The 14,530-nt window shown below is 47.8% G+C and overlaps 1 protein-coding gene across 1 annotated transcript in view; it reads right to left on the bottom strand.

Annotated features, from left to right (window-relative positions):
* The window catches only part of RRP12 (ribosomal RNA processing 12 homolog), a 521,209-nt gene that overhangs the window by 113,257 nt on the left and 393,422 nt on the right, over nt 1–14,530 (bottom strand). The window contains exon 27 of the mRNA XM_078643584.1: nt 5,482–5,637. Within this exon, the coding sequence (XP_078499710.1) occupies nt 5,482–5,637 (156 nt within the window). The remainder of the gene's footprint in view (nt 1–5,481; nt 5,638–14,530) is intronic.

The raw sequence follows: 14,530 nt of genomic DNA, 5'->3' as shown, positions 1-14,530 counted from the left end.
AAAAACACCAGCAGGACTAGAAAAGCGAAATGCCCTTCCTTGGCAGTCAAGGCAGAAGTGCTTGGTGAATGTGTACTAAAGCTCACATAGCAGAGTGTCAGATGTCAATTATAGGCATTTGATGTTCCAGCTCAGTGGTAGCAGCCTTGGCCCTGGGGGCCTGCTTCTTGGCCAGTGCACAGTAGATCTTGATGCAGAGGGTTGTCCATCTTGAAAGTCGTTTCTGCACTACCAATACTTACTTTGCCCTAGAGAACCCTACAAAGTGTTGATCATCCATCCGATGGTCTTTGGTGCAATAGATGTAGAAACGCAAAGCTCTTGTAAGATCCAACCAATTTAGTCTCTCCTCTTTCGAGGGGTGAGGCAGGGCAAAGAACGATGGGGGCGGGGGCTGATGCACTGCCCAATGTAAAAACACCATTACAATTTTAGGCAAAATAGCTGCTTTGGACCGTGGCACCACTTTGTCAGAAAAAAAGTGCTATAAAGTGGCTTCACTAACAGAGTTTGGAGTTCACTCTTGCGATAAGCTGAGCTCACCATGAGGTTAAGAAATGTAAAGGACACTTCTGAGTGGATTCGAATTAAGTACATATGGAAAAAGTAAGGACCAAACTAAGATCACACTAAGGCGTCACAACAGGTTTCAGAGCAAATAAGCAACCTTTCAAAAATCTCATCACAACGGGTGATTTAAACAAGGATGGTTGGTCTGGTAAACATAAAGCTAAACGTGCCAACAGATAACCTTTAACAGTGCCCAATGGTTGTCATTACAGGTCAGAGATTGAATGAACACTAGGACATCCAACAGTTTGGGCTGCAAGAAAATAGTACTGCGGGTGCCACACCTGGCTACAAACGTATCCCAGCACCCTGTTTAAACAGACTTAGGACGCCTGGCAGCAAGGAATATATCCACAACTTTAGGAGGAAGACTGATTGCAGTTAACTGCATCGAGATACAGACTGGGCACGTTCGGGTGAGGGGCCCTGCTGCTGTGACTGGAGGTCCTTCCGAAGTGGTAGCCTGATCAGAAAGACAGATACTCATGCCCAGAAGTTTCAGACACCACAGACTCATTGGTCATTCTGGGACCACTAGGATGACTTGGGTCCAGTTGTTTCTGGTCTTCTTCAGAACTCACGGAAGGAGAAGAAGCAGAGGGAAAGCATACAGGAGTCCAATGCGCCACTCCAGGTAGAATGAGTTTCTGAGATACAGCCTTCTTGGAAAGTCCCAACGCAAGAGTGGATACTGCACATTCTCAGCAGTGACAAAGAGATGGAGCTAGACTGTGCACCACACCCAGATGTAGCTGCGATTTGTGATCCGTTAAGGTGCACAGGCGAGTTTTTTCGCCCTGGTGTTTAAAGATCCCACTGGGCAGTGTACGATCAGTCAGGAAGATGCCCTGATGATTCAGCCAGGTCCAGAGGTACAGGATGCCCAGAATTCCAGCTCCCACATTTCAGGGATAAAATGCAGTCTCCTTGGTCGTTCACTATTCTCTAAGCTAAGCTAGCTCATGGAGCAAAGAAACCTGTGGGACATACCAGCCTACCTTCTAAGGGACTAAGCATAGCCACATTAGCTGGACAGCAGGAAGCTATCAGACTAATTCTCCTGGAACACGAGACTTAATCTCAAACAGATTGAATTCCAACATGTTAATGCAAAGCCGGTCATGGTACTTTTAAATAAAAATACTTAAGTGTAATGTTGCCCATCTGTGGTTCAAATACAGCTGCGTAAGTCTCTCCTTTTGGGCCAGAAAGCTAGACGTGGATGCAGAACCTGACCCAATCCACATTATTCTCCTTTTGTGGCTGAACAAAATGCACTGAAAAGACAACATGTGCATGGAATTCCCAGAAAAAAGAAAATGCTGCATTTTTTTAAAATACCACAGGGCTGTTCTGTGGATGTCTCGTCCTTGTAGACATATTGAGAAGAAAGTGGATAGAGACATATCAGTTGGTAAGGAAGTGTTAGGAAGCTGGCTTTGTGTATACTATACCAAAATGAAGTATAGTGTGCACAGAGTCCAGTGGAACCCAAAAGGTAGGCAGAGGTCAAAGTAGATAGCACCTTATTCTCTATTTGTGGTGGTGTGAACGAGCAGTAAGGCTTTACCATAGGGTAGTGTTGAGCATTTGTTGGGCACACTCAGGCAGCAAATGATGTCACACATTCAAAGACTGAAATTAACTCAGACCAATTTGGTTGTATACAAAATATTATTTAGTTCTTTTTATTTTCTAGAACCAAGCAAGTCTGTCACAGGAAAGATACTTTTCATGGCAAGTTGAACAATGCAAGCAAGTTGAATGAAAAGGACTGTTATAGGTATGTAATACTTTTGAATACAGTGAAAATTACTGTTCGATTACTTTATGGATTACTTTTTCTACTCAGTGTGATATGCATAGATATCACACTGGGACATTTCCTACAGAAAAGGTAAGTAAAGCAGTTTCTAGATAATTGCAGTTTTTCAAGTTGTCATACAAAACAAACTCCACACACAACAATTTTCAAGAAAAGCAGTCAATGCAATCCTAGTGAAGGAAATTGAGTTATCGGATTACAGGTAAGTACAAGTTTGAGGGAGTTGGTATTCTGGGGTTAAACAGGATTCCCCCAGTGTCAAGGACGCACTCCTGAAACACCCTCAGCGGAACTAGGGTGGCCGGGTACAGAGTGCTGAGGCCCAATGTTATCCAATAGGGGATAGGGGGCCTCCAGTTGGTGGCTGCTCACGAGCAGGCCACAAGGTTGAGGGAGCAAAGCGCCTGGTGTTAGGCTTAGGGCAAAGAGGTTTTCGAGTTAGCACCCAAAGTGCACCTGCAGCGGCGCAGGGGCAGCTGGGTGCTGTTTTGGCGTCAGGTGCCCTGTTGTTTTCAAAGGGGATTGCCGGTTTTGCTTTTTAGCTGCAGGCTCGGTCCAGAAAGCCTTTCAGGAGGAACCAACAGCTGGGAAGGTAAGTTGGAGGGCTCGGAGACGTAGGTGCATCTTGGTTCTCTTCTCCAGGGCGCAGGGCGGCTGGATGCAAGGGTGTCTTTTGAGGACGGATTTCACCTTAACAGGCCACTCGCGGTTGGGAGGGGTCTCCGTGCAGAGGCTGAGGCGACGTCAGGGATTCCTGGAGGGGCAACCCACGGTGGACTCTGACTCTAGAGCACTGAGGGACCTCGCTGGGACCAGTAGGCCACCCGGAGTCGGGCCGTAGGCGCCAGGTGCAGTGGTGGTTCCAGGCATCGGGTTTGTCCTCAGAAGGCTCAGAGTCTTTCTTGGTTGTTTCCTTTGAACAGAACTGCTGTTCACAAGAGATCTGGTCTATGTTGAAGGCAGTCAGTCCTCCCAGGCGTTCTGGAGGTCTCTGGCTGCAGGAAAAGGTAACTTTGGTGCAGGATCTCTGAAAAATGCAGCCAGGCCGATAGGGCTGTTGCAGAGTCAGTTCTTCTCTACAGTCTCTTTTGCTGGGCGTCTTCTTTGGACCTTCTTCGTAGATTGCGGGAATCTGTCTTCTTGGTCCAGGGATGCCCCCTAAATACTGTAGTTAGAGGTCTCAAGGTCAGTAGCCAAAGGGCTACTGACCTTAGGGAGACTACACCCTTGGTGTGCTCACCCTACGTGGGAGAGTGGGCACAATTCCTAATCTTGATTGCAGAGTGCCTGCCATCTGCGAGATGTCAGGCACTGAAGAGTGAGCTTTACCTCGCCTCCCCCACCTTAGGGGTGGGGTTGGCAGAGGTGGGCACACCTTCTTGCTGTGCTAATTTTTCCTGCCTGTCTTCCTGCCAAAAAGGAGGGGAGACAGGAAGGGGATCTGCTCCTGATAGCAGGAGGGGCAGGGGGTCACGTTACAAAGGTGGTAATGCCTTTGAAGCTCCCCTGCCACAGATGGCTCTTCCTGGCCTGAGGGAGGTGTGACCACCTCCACCCAGGAAAGGCTTTGTTTCTGGGATCAGGGAGCGAAGGCTCCCACCCCAGGGGTCCAGAAACATGTCTTGTGGTGTCAAGCTGGTGTGTGCCAGTCAGGGAACCCATCAGAGGCTGGTCGTTTTTCAGGAGGAATCTCTAACAAGCCCTCTGAGTGCATTTTTCATTAAATCCCGTAAAGTGCTGAGAAGTTTGAGACCAAACATCCCAGTTTTCAGTGAAGCCATTATGGTACTGTGGAGTTCGTAATGACAAACTTCCAGCACCACATACTCTTAATGGCATTACTGCACTTACAATGTCTAAGAATTGGTCTAGACACTATAGGGGTACAGGGCTCATGAACCTGTACCCTCACCACTGGTATAGTGCACCCAGCTAGAGGCGTGGCTGACCTAAGCCAGGGCAGTAGGTTGTAGGCATGGCACACAGATGTGTGCCATGTCGACTCTTCACTTTTTCTTTCTGCACCAAAACACACAGCCTGCGATGGTGTGTATGTGTATTAAGGTACAGGGCCTCTAAGGGTGGCACAATAAGTGGCGTAGCCCTTAGAGGCCTTTCTGACCACAGTGCCCTTGGTACCCATGGTACCTTTTACAAGGGACTGACATGTGACCAGAGAGGTGTCAATAGGGAGTACAAGGTACAGTTTTGGGAAAGAACACAGGCCCTGTGAACCTGAATGGCAGGGACCCAGGGCACATCCAGTCAAAGTGAATCAGTAGTCTGGCAAAAAGTGTGTGTGGGGGAGGTTACGGCAACAGATACCCAGCTTCCTACAAGAAGCAAGAACTGTTCCGCCCCCTTACTACTGATATTTGTAACACCAATAAGAGGCAGGGAGTGTGACTGCACATCAGTGCTGATGGAAGCAACTGGACTGTGTTGTGCTACACACATCCGGGGCTGAACATCAAATCCAGATGATGCCTCAAAGTAAAATTCACAAGCTGCAGAACCTCAGTCATGCTCCAATCACATTAATATTAATGCATCATTTGCCTCACGGGGTGAAGCGTCCTTGTGCGTGGTCTGACCGGCATCTTATAAACGGCAACATGATTTGAGAAAGCTCTTCTGTAAAAACACCTGAGTCTACATGAGTAGTCCATGTTGCCAATTGCAAAATAAAGGATTATCTTCTCCACTGGGTCCAAAGCAGTCACTCCAATGTAACGTCTAATGTGCAGTGCACAGATGATTTGTCAGCAACAGAACAACAAGTAGCTGAAATTCCTGGAGAAGCCAAAGCCAAATTATTGTGAGAAGTGTAAGTGAGAAATTCTGTGATGGAAGGAGGGTTAGGTGTGCAATACCGTAAGCACAAATAAGTGAAGCCTCACATCTGCTAAAGCGAGCAGAAACTCTGGTTACTGATATATGAGGGTATAGACAAATTCTGAATAGTATGAAACCTGGTCACAATTAATGAAGACTGCTTACAAATAACCCGGATACAGTGAGATTCCCTTACAATGACAGTTATTCTTAATTAAGATCATTTGCACTGTAAATGGTACCAGACTTACTTGTCTCCTTTACGTCGTGACGCAGGTTGATCACCGACATCTGTTGAAGCTGCATCTTTCAAGGCTCTGAGTTTTCTGCTCTTAGCTTCTGCCTTTCTGATATTAACCAATACCTTGTGGTATTCTTCTGGCAGCATACTCTTCACCAGATCGAAGCTGGAGAAGTAAGAATTTAAAGAAGGGCAGTAAACTATTATTTTCTAGCAAAATAATGCTTTATAACCTTCAGATCATGTCTGCCAAAACAAACCACTTTGTGTTAAGTTCTGCTATAACAGACTGCCACAGAGTGCCAGATGGACAAGTTACTTACCTTCAGTAAAACCTTATCTGGTAGAGACATAACCTAGCCGCTGATTCCTTAGCCTAGATCAGGCTGGATCTGTTAGACTTTGCCCGAGCAATATCTTTGAGCGCCGTCGGCTCCACGTGACATCATCAGCGTCGTCCACGCTTGAAGTGACGTCTACGTCACCTACTTTCCACACCAGGAGCACAGGTCCATGAAGTGCACCGACCGAGGTGTGTTTAGAACAACTAGGGCCCTGAAAGGGATCAGCCCTGACCATTAAGCAACTGCCTGCAGTGCAGGGAGGATGGGTTAGTTAGTAAGGAATCTGAGGCTAGATTATGCCTTTACCAGGTAAGGCGTTACCGAAGGTAAGCAACTTGTCCATCTGATAGAGACATCTAGCCACAGACTCCTCACCTTACAAAAGATATCCAGCAATACCATCCCCAGAGAAGGGACTGTGGACAAGTTTAGACCAGGAAGTCCTGCAGGACAAAGTGGCCAAAAAGGCCTTCCCTGCTGACTTAACTGTCCAGGCAGTAGTGCTAAGTAAACATGTGCAGTGCAGCCTTTACAACGAGGTTTTACCATGTTGTGCCTTTACCACGTATGCCTTTACTACACATTTGAGGTACGTTCGAATGTGTGTGAGAGTGAGTGAGTGAGTGAGTGAGTGAGAGAGAGAGAGAGAGAGAGAGAGAGAGAGAGAGAGAGATTGTGTGTATATATAATGCGTTGCGTGGTAACGACATACGTTGTAAAGACATATGCGTTCTAATAACATGCAGGGTAAAAATGTGTGTAAAACACATGCAGAGTATTTCCCTTCGTTGTTCAGTCATACGCCCCCATGATGCTGCCTGACTAATGTCAGCGACTGGACCACCACGTTGCAATGCTGTGGTTGCAGCCTTAGCCTGGTGGAATGAGCCCTTAAGCCTGCAGGAGGTGTTTCCTGGCCACAGCATAGCAAATTTTGATGCAGAGGATGACCCATCGCGAGATGGCCCTCTTTTGAACCGCACAACCTTTCTTTGATCCAACAAACATCATGAAGAGTTGGTAGTCCACCCAGAACTCTTTAATGCAGTCAAGGAAGAACGACAACGCTCTTTTTGGGTCCAGGCGGGAAAGTCTTTCCTCCTTTTTAGAGGGGTGCGGAGGAGGATAGAAAGTGGGCAAAGCAACGGATTGCCCCAAGTGGAATTTTGTTACCACTTTCGGTAAGAAAGAGGCCCTAGTGCAAAGCACCAACTTATCAGAGAAGATGGTCAGGTAAGGAGGCTTGGATGACAAAGCCTGCAGCTCGCTCACTCTCCTGGCAGATGTTATTGCCACTAAAAAGGCTATTTTGATAGTAAGCAGCTGGAGGGGGGGGGGGGGTGCACATTTTTTCCACCAGCAGGCATATACGGTCTTGGTAGAGAGACGCCTGACTGCCAAAATAACATTACATACTTTGGGACGAAGGTCTAATGCTATCAACTGCAGCCACTCAATCTCCACGCAAGAAGGCATAGATTTGACATGTTTGGGTCGCGAATCCTCCCCTGCTGCTGCAACAGAAGATCGTCCAAAGGGGCAGCCTGATCAGAGCATCGATGCTCAATTGGAGAAGCTTAGAATACCAGACTATCCGTGCCCAGTTCGGAGCCACAACAATGATTTGGGGCCAGTCGTTCCTGACCGTCTTGAGCACTCTGGGCAGGAGTAGTATGGGAGGAAAGGCATATAACAGGCTTGAGATCCACTCGAGATGAAAAGCATCCCCGAGTGACAGTCGCCTTGGAAACTTCAAGGCCAAAACTTCTGACATTGCGTGTTCTCGGCAGAGGTGAGCAGATCTAATCACATCTCTCCCCACTACTGAAAGAGACCATGCGCCACATTCAGATGGAGACACCACTTGTGATCTGCTAGACATCGACTATGGAGGTTGACCACCCTGGCATTCAAGGAACTTGCCAGGTGCTGAACCACCACCGATAAACCTGGTTGTTCCAGCCATGTCCAGAGATCCAGGGTCTCTTGACAAAGGGTCCACGACTTGACCCAGCCGTGTTTACTGCAGTACCAGATGGCGGTGGTGTTGTTTGTGAACACCTGAACCAGTTAACCCTTGATTAATGCCAAGCGAATCGCTCAGAGCTCCAGCAAGTTGATGTGGAGTCCGGATTCCACCAGAGACCAGAGTCCTCTGTTCTCCAACTCAGATGGCCTTCCCCCAACCAAGGACTGACTCGGTCACTAGTGCCAGATCGGGTTGGTGAACGGAGAGGGGTCTGCCGTTGACCCAGTCATGGTTGGTCAGGCACCACTACATGTCCTTTGCAGTTCCCTCTCAGATACGGACAACGTCGGAGAGATTCTCCTAATGCTGCACCCACTGTAACTTCAGGTCCCACTGCAGAGCCTGCACATGCCAACGAGCATGTGTTACAATGAGGATGTAGGAGGCTGTGAGACCCAGCAGCCTCAGAGTCAGTCTCACTGAAATCCAGGACAGAAGCTGAAACATCACTATCATAGCCTGAATACACTGGATTTGTGGTTTGGGAGGACAGGCCCGAATTGCACCATGTCCAGACCGCTCCGATGAAAGGGAGCGTCTGAGATGAAGTCAGGTATGACTTTGGCAGGATGATAGGGAACACCAGCGAATGCAGGAGGTTCACCGTTGTCTGGAGGTGGGATACTAAAGTCTGGCAGGAGCTAGCCTTCAACAGCCAGTCGTAGATAGGTGAAGTCTCCCCCCAATCTGCCTAGATGAGCTGCAACCACCGCCATCACCTTGATGAACACCAGTAGGGCCTGGTAAGACCAAAGGGGACCACCGTGAACTAAAAGTGCTTGTGTACTACAGTGACCTGCAGGTATCGCCGATGGGCAGGCAGGACGGGAATGTGAATATAGGCTATTCCTGTCCAACGCTGCCATCAGTTTTCGGGGTCTAGGGCAGACAGGTCCTGAGTCAGGGTGAGCATTTTGAACTTTTCCTTTTTGAGGAAAAAGTTGAGGGCTCACAGATCTAGAACAGGACAAAGGCCCTTTTCCTTTTTCTGGACCAAAAAGTAGCGGGAATAACAACCACAGCCTACTTCTGGGGCCGGATCCCTCTCAATGGATCCCTCGGCCAACAGAGTCCTGACTTCCTCTTGAAGCAAGTTCAGGTGGCCCTTGGTCAGCCAGTCCTAAGTCAGAGGCACGGAGGGAGGGGTAGTCTAGAAAGTTAGGGAGTAGCCCTTTCGGAATATTTGAAGAACCCATTTTTCCGATGAGACGTTTTTCTAGTTGTGGAGGTGATGGCTGATCCTGCAACCAACCGGACACCCATGATCTTGGATGGCTGGACTAGGAAGGTTTTAAGGCAGCAGGGGGAGGAGTGGCATGACTACCTCTGGCCGCCTAACCCACGGGGTCTAAAGGAGCCACGCCCAAAGCTTTGCAGAGGTCGTTGAACTTGCACAGACTCGTGGCTGGGATATGGCTGGCACGGCTGAAAGCCCCTAGAGTGTCAAAAAAAGGGATGAAAAGAAGAAGGGGACAGGTGGTCACTGAGAAGCCTATGGACTTAGATGTAGCCCGTGACTACTGAAAGCGCTCCAGGGCCATGTCTGCCTGGTCTTCGAAGACACAGGTGTATGTCCATAAGGAAAGCTTGGACAGCCCCAGAAAAGCCAGAAGCTCTCAACCAGGTGTGGTGCGAACGGCCACCATTTATGACATTGCTCTGTCCAGCGAGTAGGTGGTGTCAAGCGCACAACGAATGGTGAACTTGGGTGCCTCTCTCTCGCCTCATATAGATTGGGAGACAAAGGCCCAGGTCTTGTCTGGGACCTGTGGCAGCACTTTTGCAACCGTTTCCCACAAGGAGTGGGCGTAATGGCCCAATAGGCATGCAGTGTTCACTAACCATAATGCAAGGCTGGCAAAGAAAAAAATCTTCCTGCACCAACTATCTAGCCTCTTGGATTCTGCGTTCCGGAGTGCGGAATGGAACGTGCCTTGTGAGGTAGAGGCTTAGACCACCAAGCTCTCGGGGGTAGGGTGGTTGGTGAGGAATCCCAGGTTGCCTGGTGCAGGGCAATGGCGGTAGGCGATTGTCCTGTTACCTGGTTTAAGCCCTGTCCTGGGCTGGGCTGGGCTTGAACCAGGTTCCCAGAAGGACATCAGTGAAGGTCTTGTTGAAAGGCAGAAGCGGTTCCGAGGAGGAGACACTCGGCTGCAGAACCTCTGTCAAGATGTTCGTCTTGACTTCCACCCAAGGGAGCTGAAGGTTCAGGACCTCAGCTACCCTTCTCACCACCATAGCATTTGAAGCTCCAACCTCCTTAGCCACGATAGGGGGAGACAGCAGGCCAGAATCTGGGGAGATATCCAGTCCACTGGCCTCATCCAATTTCTAGTACCAGCCCATTTCGTTGTCAGGCTGGCCTTGTAAAGGGTACAGCTACACCTCCCAATATTCCTCCATTCCTAGCCCCTCAAAATAAGGCTGAGGAACAGACCTAGGACCCAAAGGTGCCACTGGTGTCGGAATTGGCTCTGGTAGGCACCAATCCAGCTCAGTGTTGTCAGGGATAAAAGGAAAATGCTACTTACCAGTATGCAACTGTTCTTGGCATGTAGGGCTGCTGACATTCATATCTTAGCATAGATCGCCGCCTCGTGTTGGGTCCGGATGATTGCACCTTATTGTCTTGGAAGAGTCTTCGAAGTATCCCGAGATAGGTGACTCCTCCCTTGGACTACAGTGCGCATGGGCATCCACTCCATCCTTAGATTGTTTTTCGCCATTGTGGCAAAGATGGAGTATAGAAAAGTAAAAGATGGCCCTGCAAAGAAAATCCTGGAGCTGCGACAGGCCCTGGGGAGGAGGGTGGGTGATATGAATGTCAGCAGCCCTACATGCCAAGAACAGATGCATACTGGTAAGTAGCATTTTCCGTTCGAGGCATGTGGGGTGCTGAATTCATATCTTAGCATAGACTGTATAGCAGTATCTCCTCTAGCGGTGGACGACTACCCGAGCTGCAGCAGTTTGAAAAAGAGTTTTGAGGACAGCTTGGCCTACAGCAGCTTGCTGCTTTGATTGCACATCTACACAATAGTGTTTAGTGAAAGTGTGTATGGTAGACCATGTAGCTGCTCTACAGATGTCTTCTAGTGGAATGTTTCCTAGGAAAGCCATGGATGCCCCCATTTTGCGCGTAGAGTGTGCTCTTGGGAGAACTGTTCGAGTGCGTTTAGCTTTGTGGTAGCATATTCGAATGCATTTAACTATCCGTCTGGCTATTCCTGATTTTGAGATGGGGTTACCCTTATGTTGCGGTAAAAAAGCGACAAACAGTTGCTTTGTTTTCCTGAATGGTTTAGTTCTGTCAACATAATATAATAGAGCTCTTCTTACATCTAGTGTATGTAAGGCTCTCTCAGCTACTGACTGCGGGTTTTGGAAGAAAACGGGCAATTCTATCGACTGATTGATATGGAAAGTGGATATGACCTTTGGCATGAACTTGGGGTTAGTACGTAGTACTACTTTATTGGCATGTATTTGCATGAAAGGTTCCTGAATTGTTAGAGCCTGTAACTCACTTACTCGTCTGAGTGAAGTGATGGCAACTAAAAATGCCACCTTCCATGTTAGAAATTGCAATTCACATGAGTGGAGTGGTTCAAAAGGAGGTCCCATAAGTCTGGTAAGTACTATATTTAAGTTCCAGACTGGTGAAGGTGGATGTTTTGGAGGGATTATCCTTTTAAGCCCTTCCATGAAAGCTTTGATTGATGGAACTCTGAACAGAGACAGGTGTTGTCTGTTTTGGAGGTATGCTGCGATAGCTGCAAGATGTAGTCTTATAGAAGAGTATGCTAAATTGCATCTTTGTAGATGCAACAGGTAACAAATAATGTTTTGTATGGAAGCGTCTAATGGATTGATTTTGTTATTATTGCAATAAATTACAAATCTTTTCCATTTGGCTGCATAGCATGCTCTAGTAGTTGATCGTCTTGCCTCTTTGATAATGTCCATACAATCAGGAGGCAGGTTGAGATATCAAATTCTAAGACTTCAGGAGCCAGATCGCTAGGTTCAGTTGATTGGGCTCTGGGTGCCTGATTTCTCCATGGTTCTGAGTTAGAAGATGTGGCGACAGTCGCAGTCTTTGATGTGGAACCACGGAGAGTTCTAGGAATGTTGTGTACCATGGTTGTCTCGCCCATGTTGGAGCAACCAGGATCATTGTTAGTGACTGCTGACGTAGTTTGCGTGCCACTAGCGGAATCAGTGGGGCTGGTGGAAAAGCGTACGCAAATCTGCCTGACCAGTTCATCCATATCGCATTGCCCTGTGACAACAGATGTGGGAACCTGGCGGCAAAGTACTGGCATTTTGAGTTTTCGTTTGTGGCAAACAGATCTATCTCTGGATGCCCCCATTTTTGAAAGAATGGTTGGAGGGCTTGAGGGTGAATCTCCCATTCATGTATCTGTTGACTGTGTCTGCTTAACAGATCCGCTATTTGATTGTCTTTCCCTGGCAGATGTTCTGCTAGGAGAAAAATGTTCTTTGCAATTGCCCACCACCATATGCTCTGCGCTAGGTGAGAAAGCTGTAGAGAGTGAGTCACTCCCTGTTTCTGGATGTAATACATGGCTGTCATGTTGTCAGTCCGGATCAACACAGCTTTGTTGTGTACGTATTTTTGGAATGCTTTCAGTGCCAGAAATACTGCTAGCAACTCTAAGTGGTTGATATGCAGTGTCTTTTGCTTGACTGTCCAGTGTCCTTGCACTGTGTATTGATGTAGGTGGGCTCCCCAACCTGTCAGTGGTACGTCCGCTGTTAATACTATTTGTGGAACTGGCTCTTGGAACAGTCGCCCCTTGGAAAGGTTTTGTGGGTTCCACCACTGCAGGGAGTTGTAAGCGCGACTGTCTACCAACACTAGGTCTTTTAGTTGTCCTTGAGCTTGGTTCCAACTGCCATGCTAGGCATTCTTGTAATGGACGCATTTGAAGTCTGGCATGAGGGACAATGAATATGCAGGAGGCCATCATGCCTAGGAGTTGCATGAACACTCGAGCTGGTAAGGAGTGTTGTGGCTGAAACTTCTGAATTAGAGTCTGCATGTTGGCTATCCTGACTGGATTTGGATATGCCTTTGCCACTGATGTATCTATGGTAGCTCCCAGATATTGCTGTATGTGGGAGGGTTGTAGTTGAGATTTTGGGTAATTTATGGAAAACCCCAGACTGTGCAGCAGCTGGAGTGTTTGAGACGTATGGCTTGCACATTGGGCATACGATTTGGCTTTTATGAGCCAATCGTCGAGGTATGGAAACACGTGGATGTGTTGCCTCCTGAGGTGTGCTGACACTACGGCTAGACATTTTGTGAACACTCTTGGGGCTGTAGTTACTCCAAAAGGGAGAACTTTGAACTGATAATGTTGACCTTCTATTGTGAACCTGAGGTATTTCCTGTGAGCTGGATGTATCGCTTAGGTATGTGGAAGTATGCATCTTTGAGGTCTAAGGTGGCGAGGAAGTCGCCGTGCTGAAGTAACGGGAGTACCTGTTGTAGAGTTATCATATGGAAGTGCTCCGACAGTATGTATTGGTTCAGAGGTCTGAGGTCTAATATGGGTCTGAGCGACCTGTCCTTTTTGGGAATTAGGAAGTATAGAGAGTATACTCCTGTTCCTTCGTGTTGAAAAGGGACTGGCCCTCTGGCGCCCTTTTGTAGCATGGATTGGCCCTCTTGTTCTAACAGTGTTATTTGTTCTTTGGACATAGGACGGTGTTTGGGTGGTATGTTGGGTGGAGTAGAAGTGAGTTCCAGGCAATAACCATACTGGATAATTTGTCTCACCCACCTGTCTGTGGTAATTGCGTTCCAGACAGGTAGGAATTGGTTGATTCTGCCTCCGACTGGTGTTAGATGGTCTGGAGGGAGTGTGATGAAGTCACTGTTTGGTGGCAGTGGAGCCTCGGGTGTTATTGCCTCCACGTCCTCTGCCTTTGTTATTGTTGCCCCTATAACCTCCTCTATTGGAGCCTTTGTTAAAAGTGCTCTGGGTATTAGATTTGAAGGTAGAGGAGCTTTGTGATGTGTTGCCTCTTCCTGCGCCTCTATATGAGGAGCGACGAAAGGAACCTCGATTTTGTTGAGACTGAAGTGCCCCCATTGATTTTGCAGTTTCAGTGTCTTTCTTCATTTTATCTAAAATGGTGTCTACTGCAGGGCCAAACAGGAAATCTTGGTTTACTGGTTGGTTGAGGATGGTGGATTGCACCTCATTCTTAAAACCAGATATGCGTAGCCACGCGTGTCTGCGCAGTAGAACGCTGGTATTGATAGACCTGGCCGATGTATTGACTGCGTCGAGCGCATATTTGATGGAGGCATTGGTAATGAACTTGCCTTCCTGAATGAGGTCGTTAGCCTGCGCCTTAAAAGGTTCTGGTAGGTGTTGCATTAGACTTTCGAGCTGGTCGTAGTGTGCTCCATCGTATCTTGCTAGAAGAGCTTGTGTATTCGCAATTCTCCATGAATTTGCAGCCTGTGAAGCTACCCTTTTCCCTGAGGCTTCTAGTAATTTAGATTCTTTATCAGGAGGGGGAGCATCTCCTGTTGTCTGAGTTAGCCCTTTTACGAGCATTTGCAACTACTAATGAATCTAAAGGCAACTGTTGTTTTATATAAGTAGGGTCTGCTGGGGCTGCCTTATATTTTTTCTCAATCCTCG

The sequence above is a fragment of the Lissotriton helveticus genome, chromosome 5_1 (genome assembly GCF_964261635.1).
Source record: "Lissotriton helveticus chromosome 5_1, aLisHel1.1, whole genome shotgun sequence".
In the NCBI taxonomy this organism is placed as follows: Eukaryota; Metazoa; Chordata; class Amphibia; order Caudata; family Salamandridae; genus Lissotriton; species Lissotriton helveticus.
The sequence above is the reverse complement of the archived record's forward strand: the minus strand, read 5'-3'. Positions and strand labels throughout refer to the sequence as shown.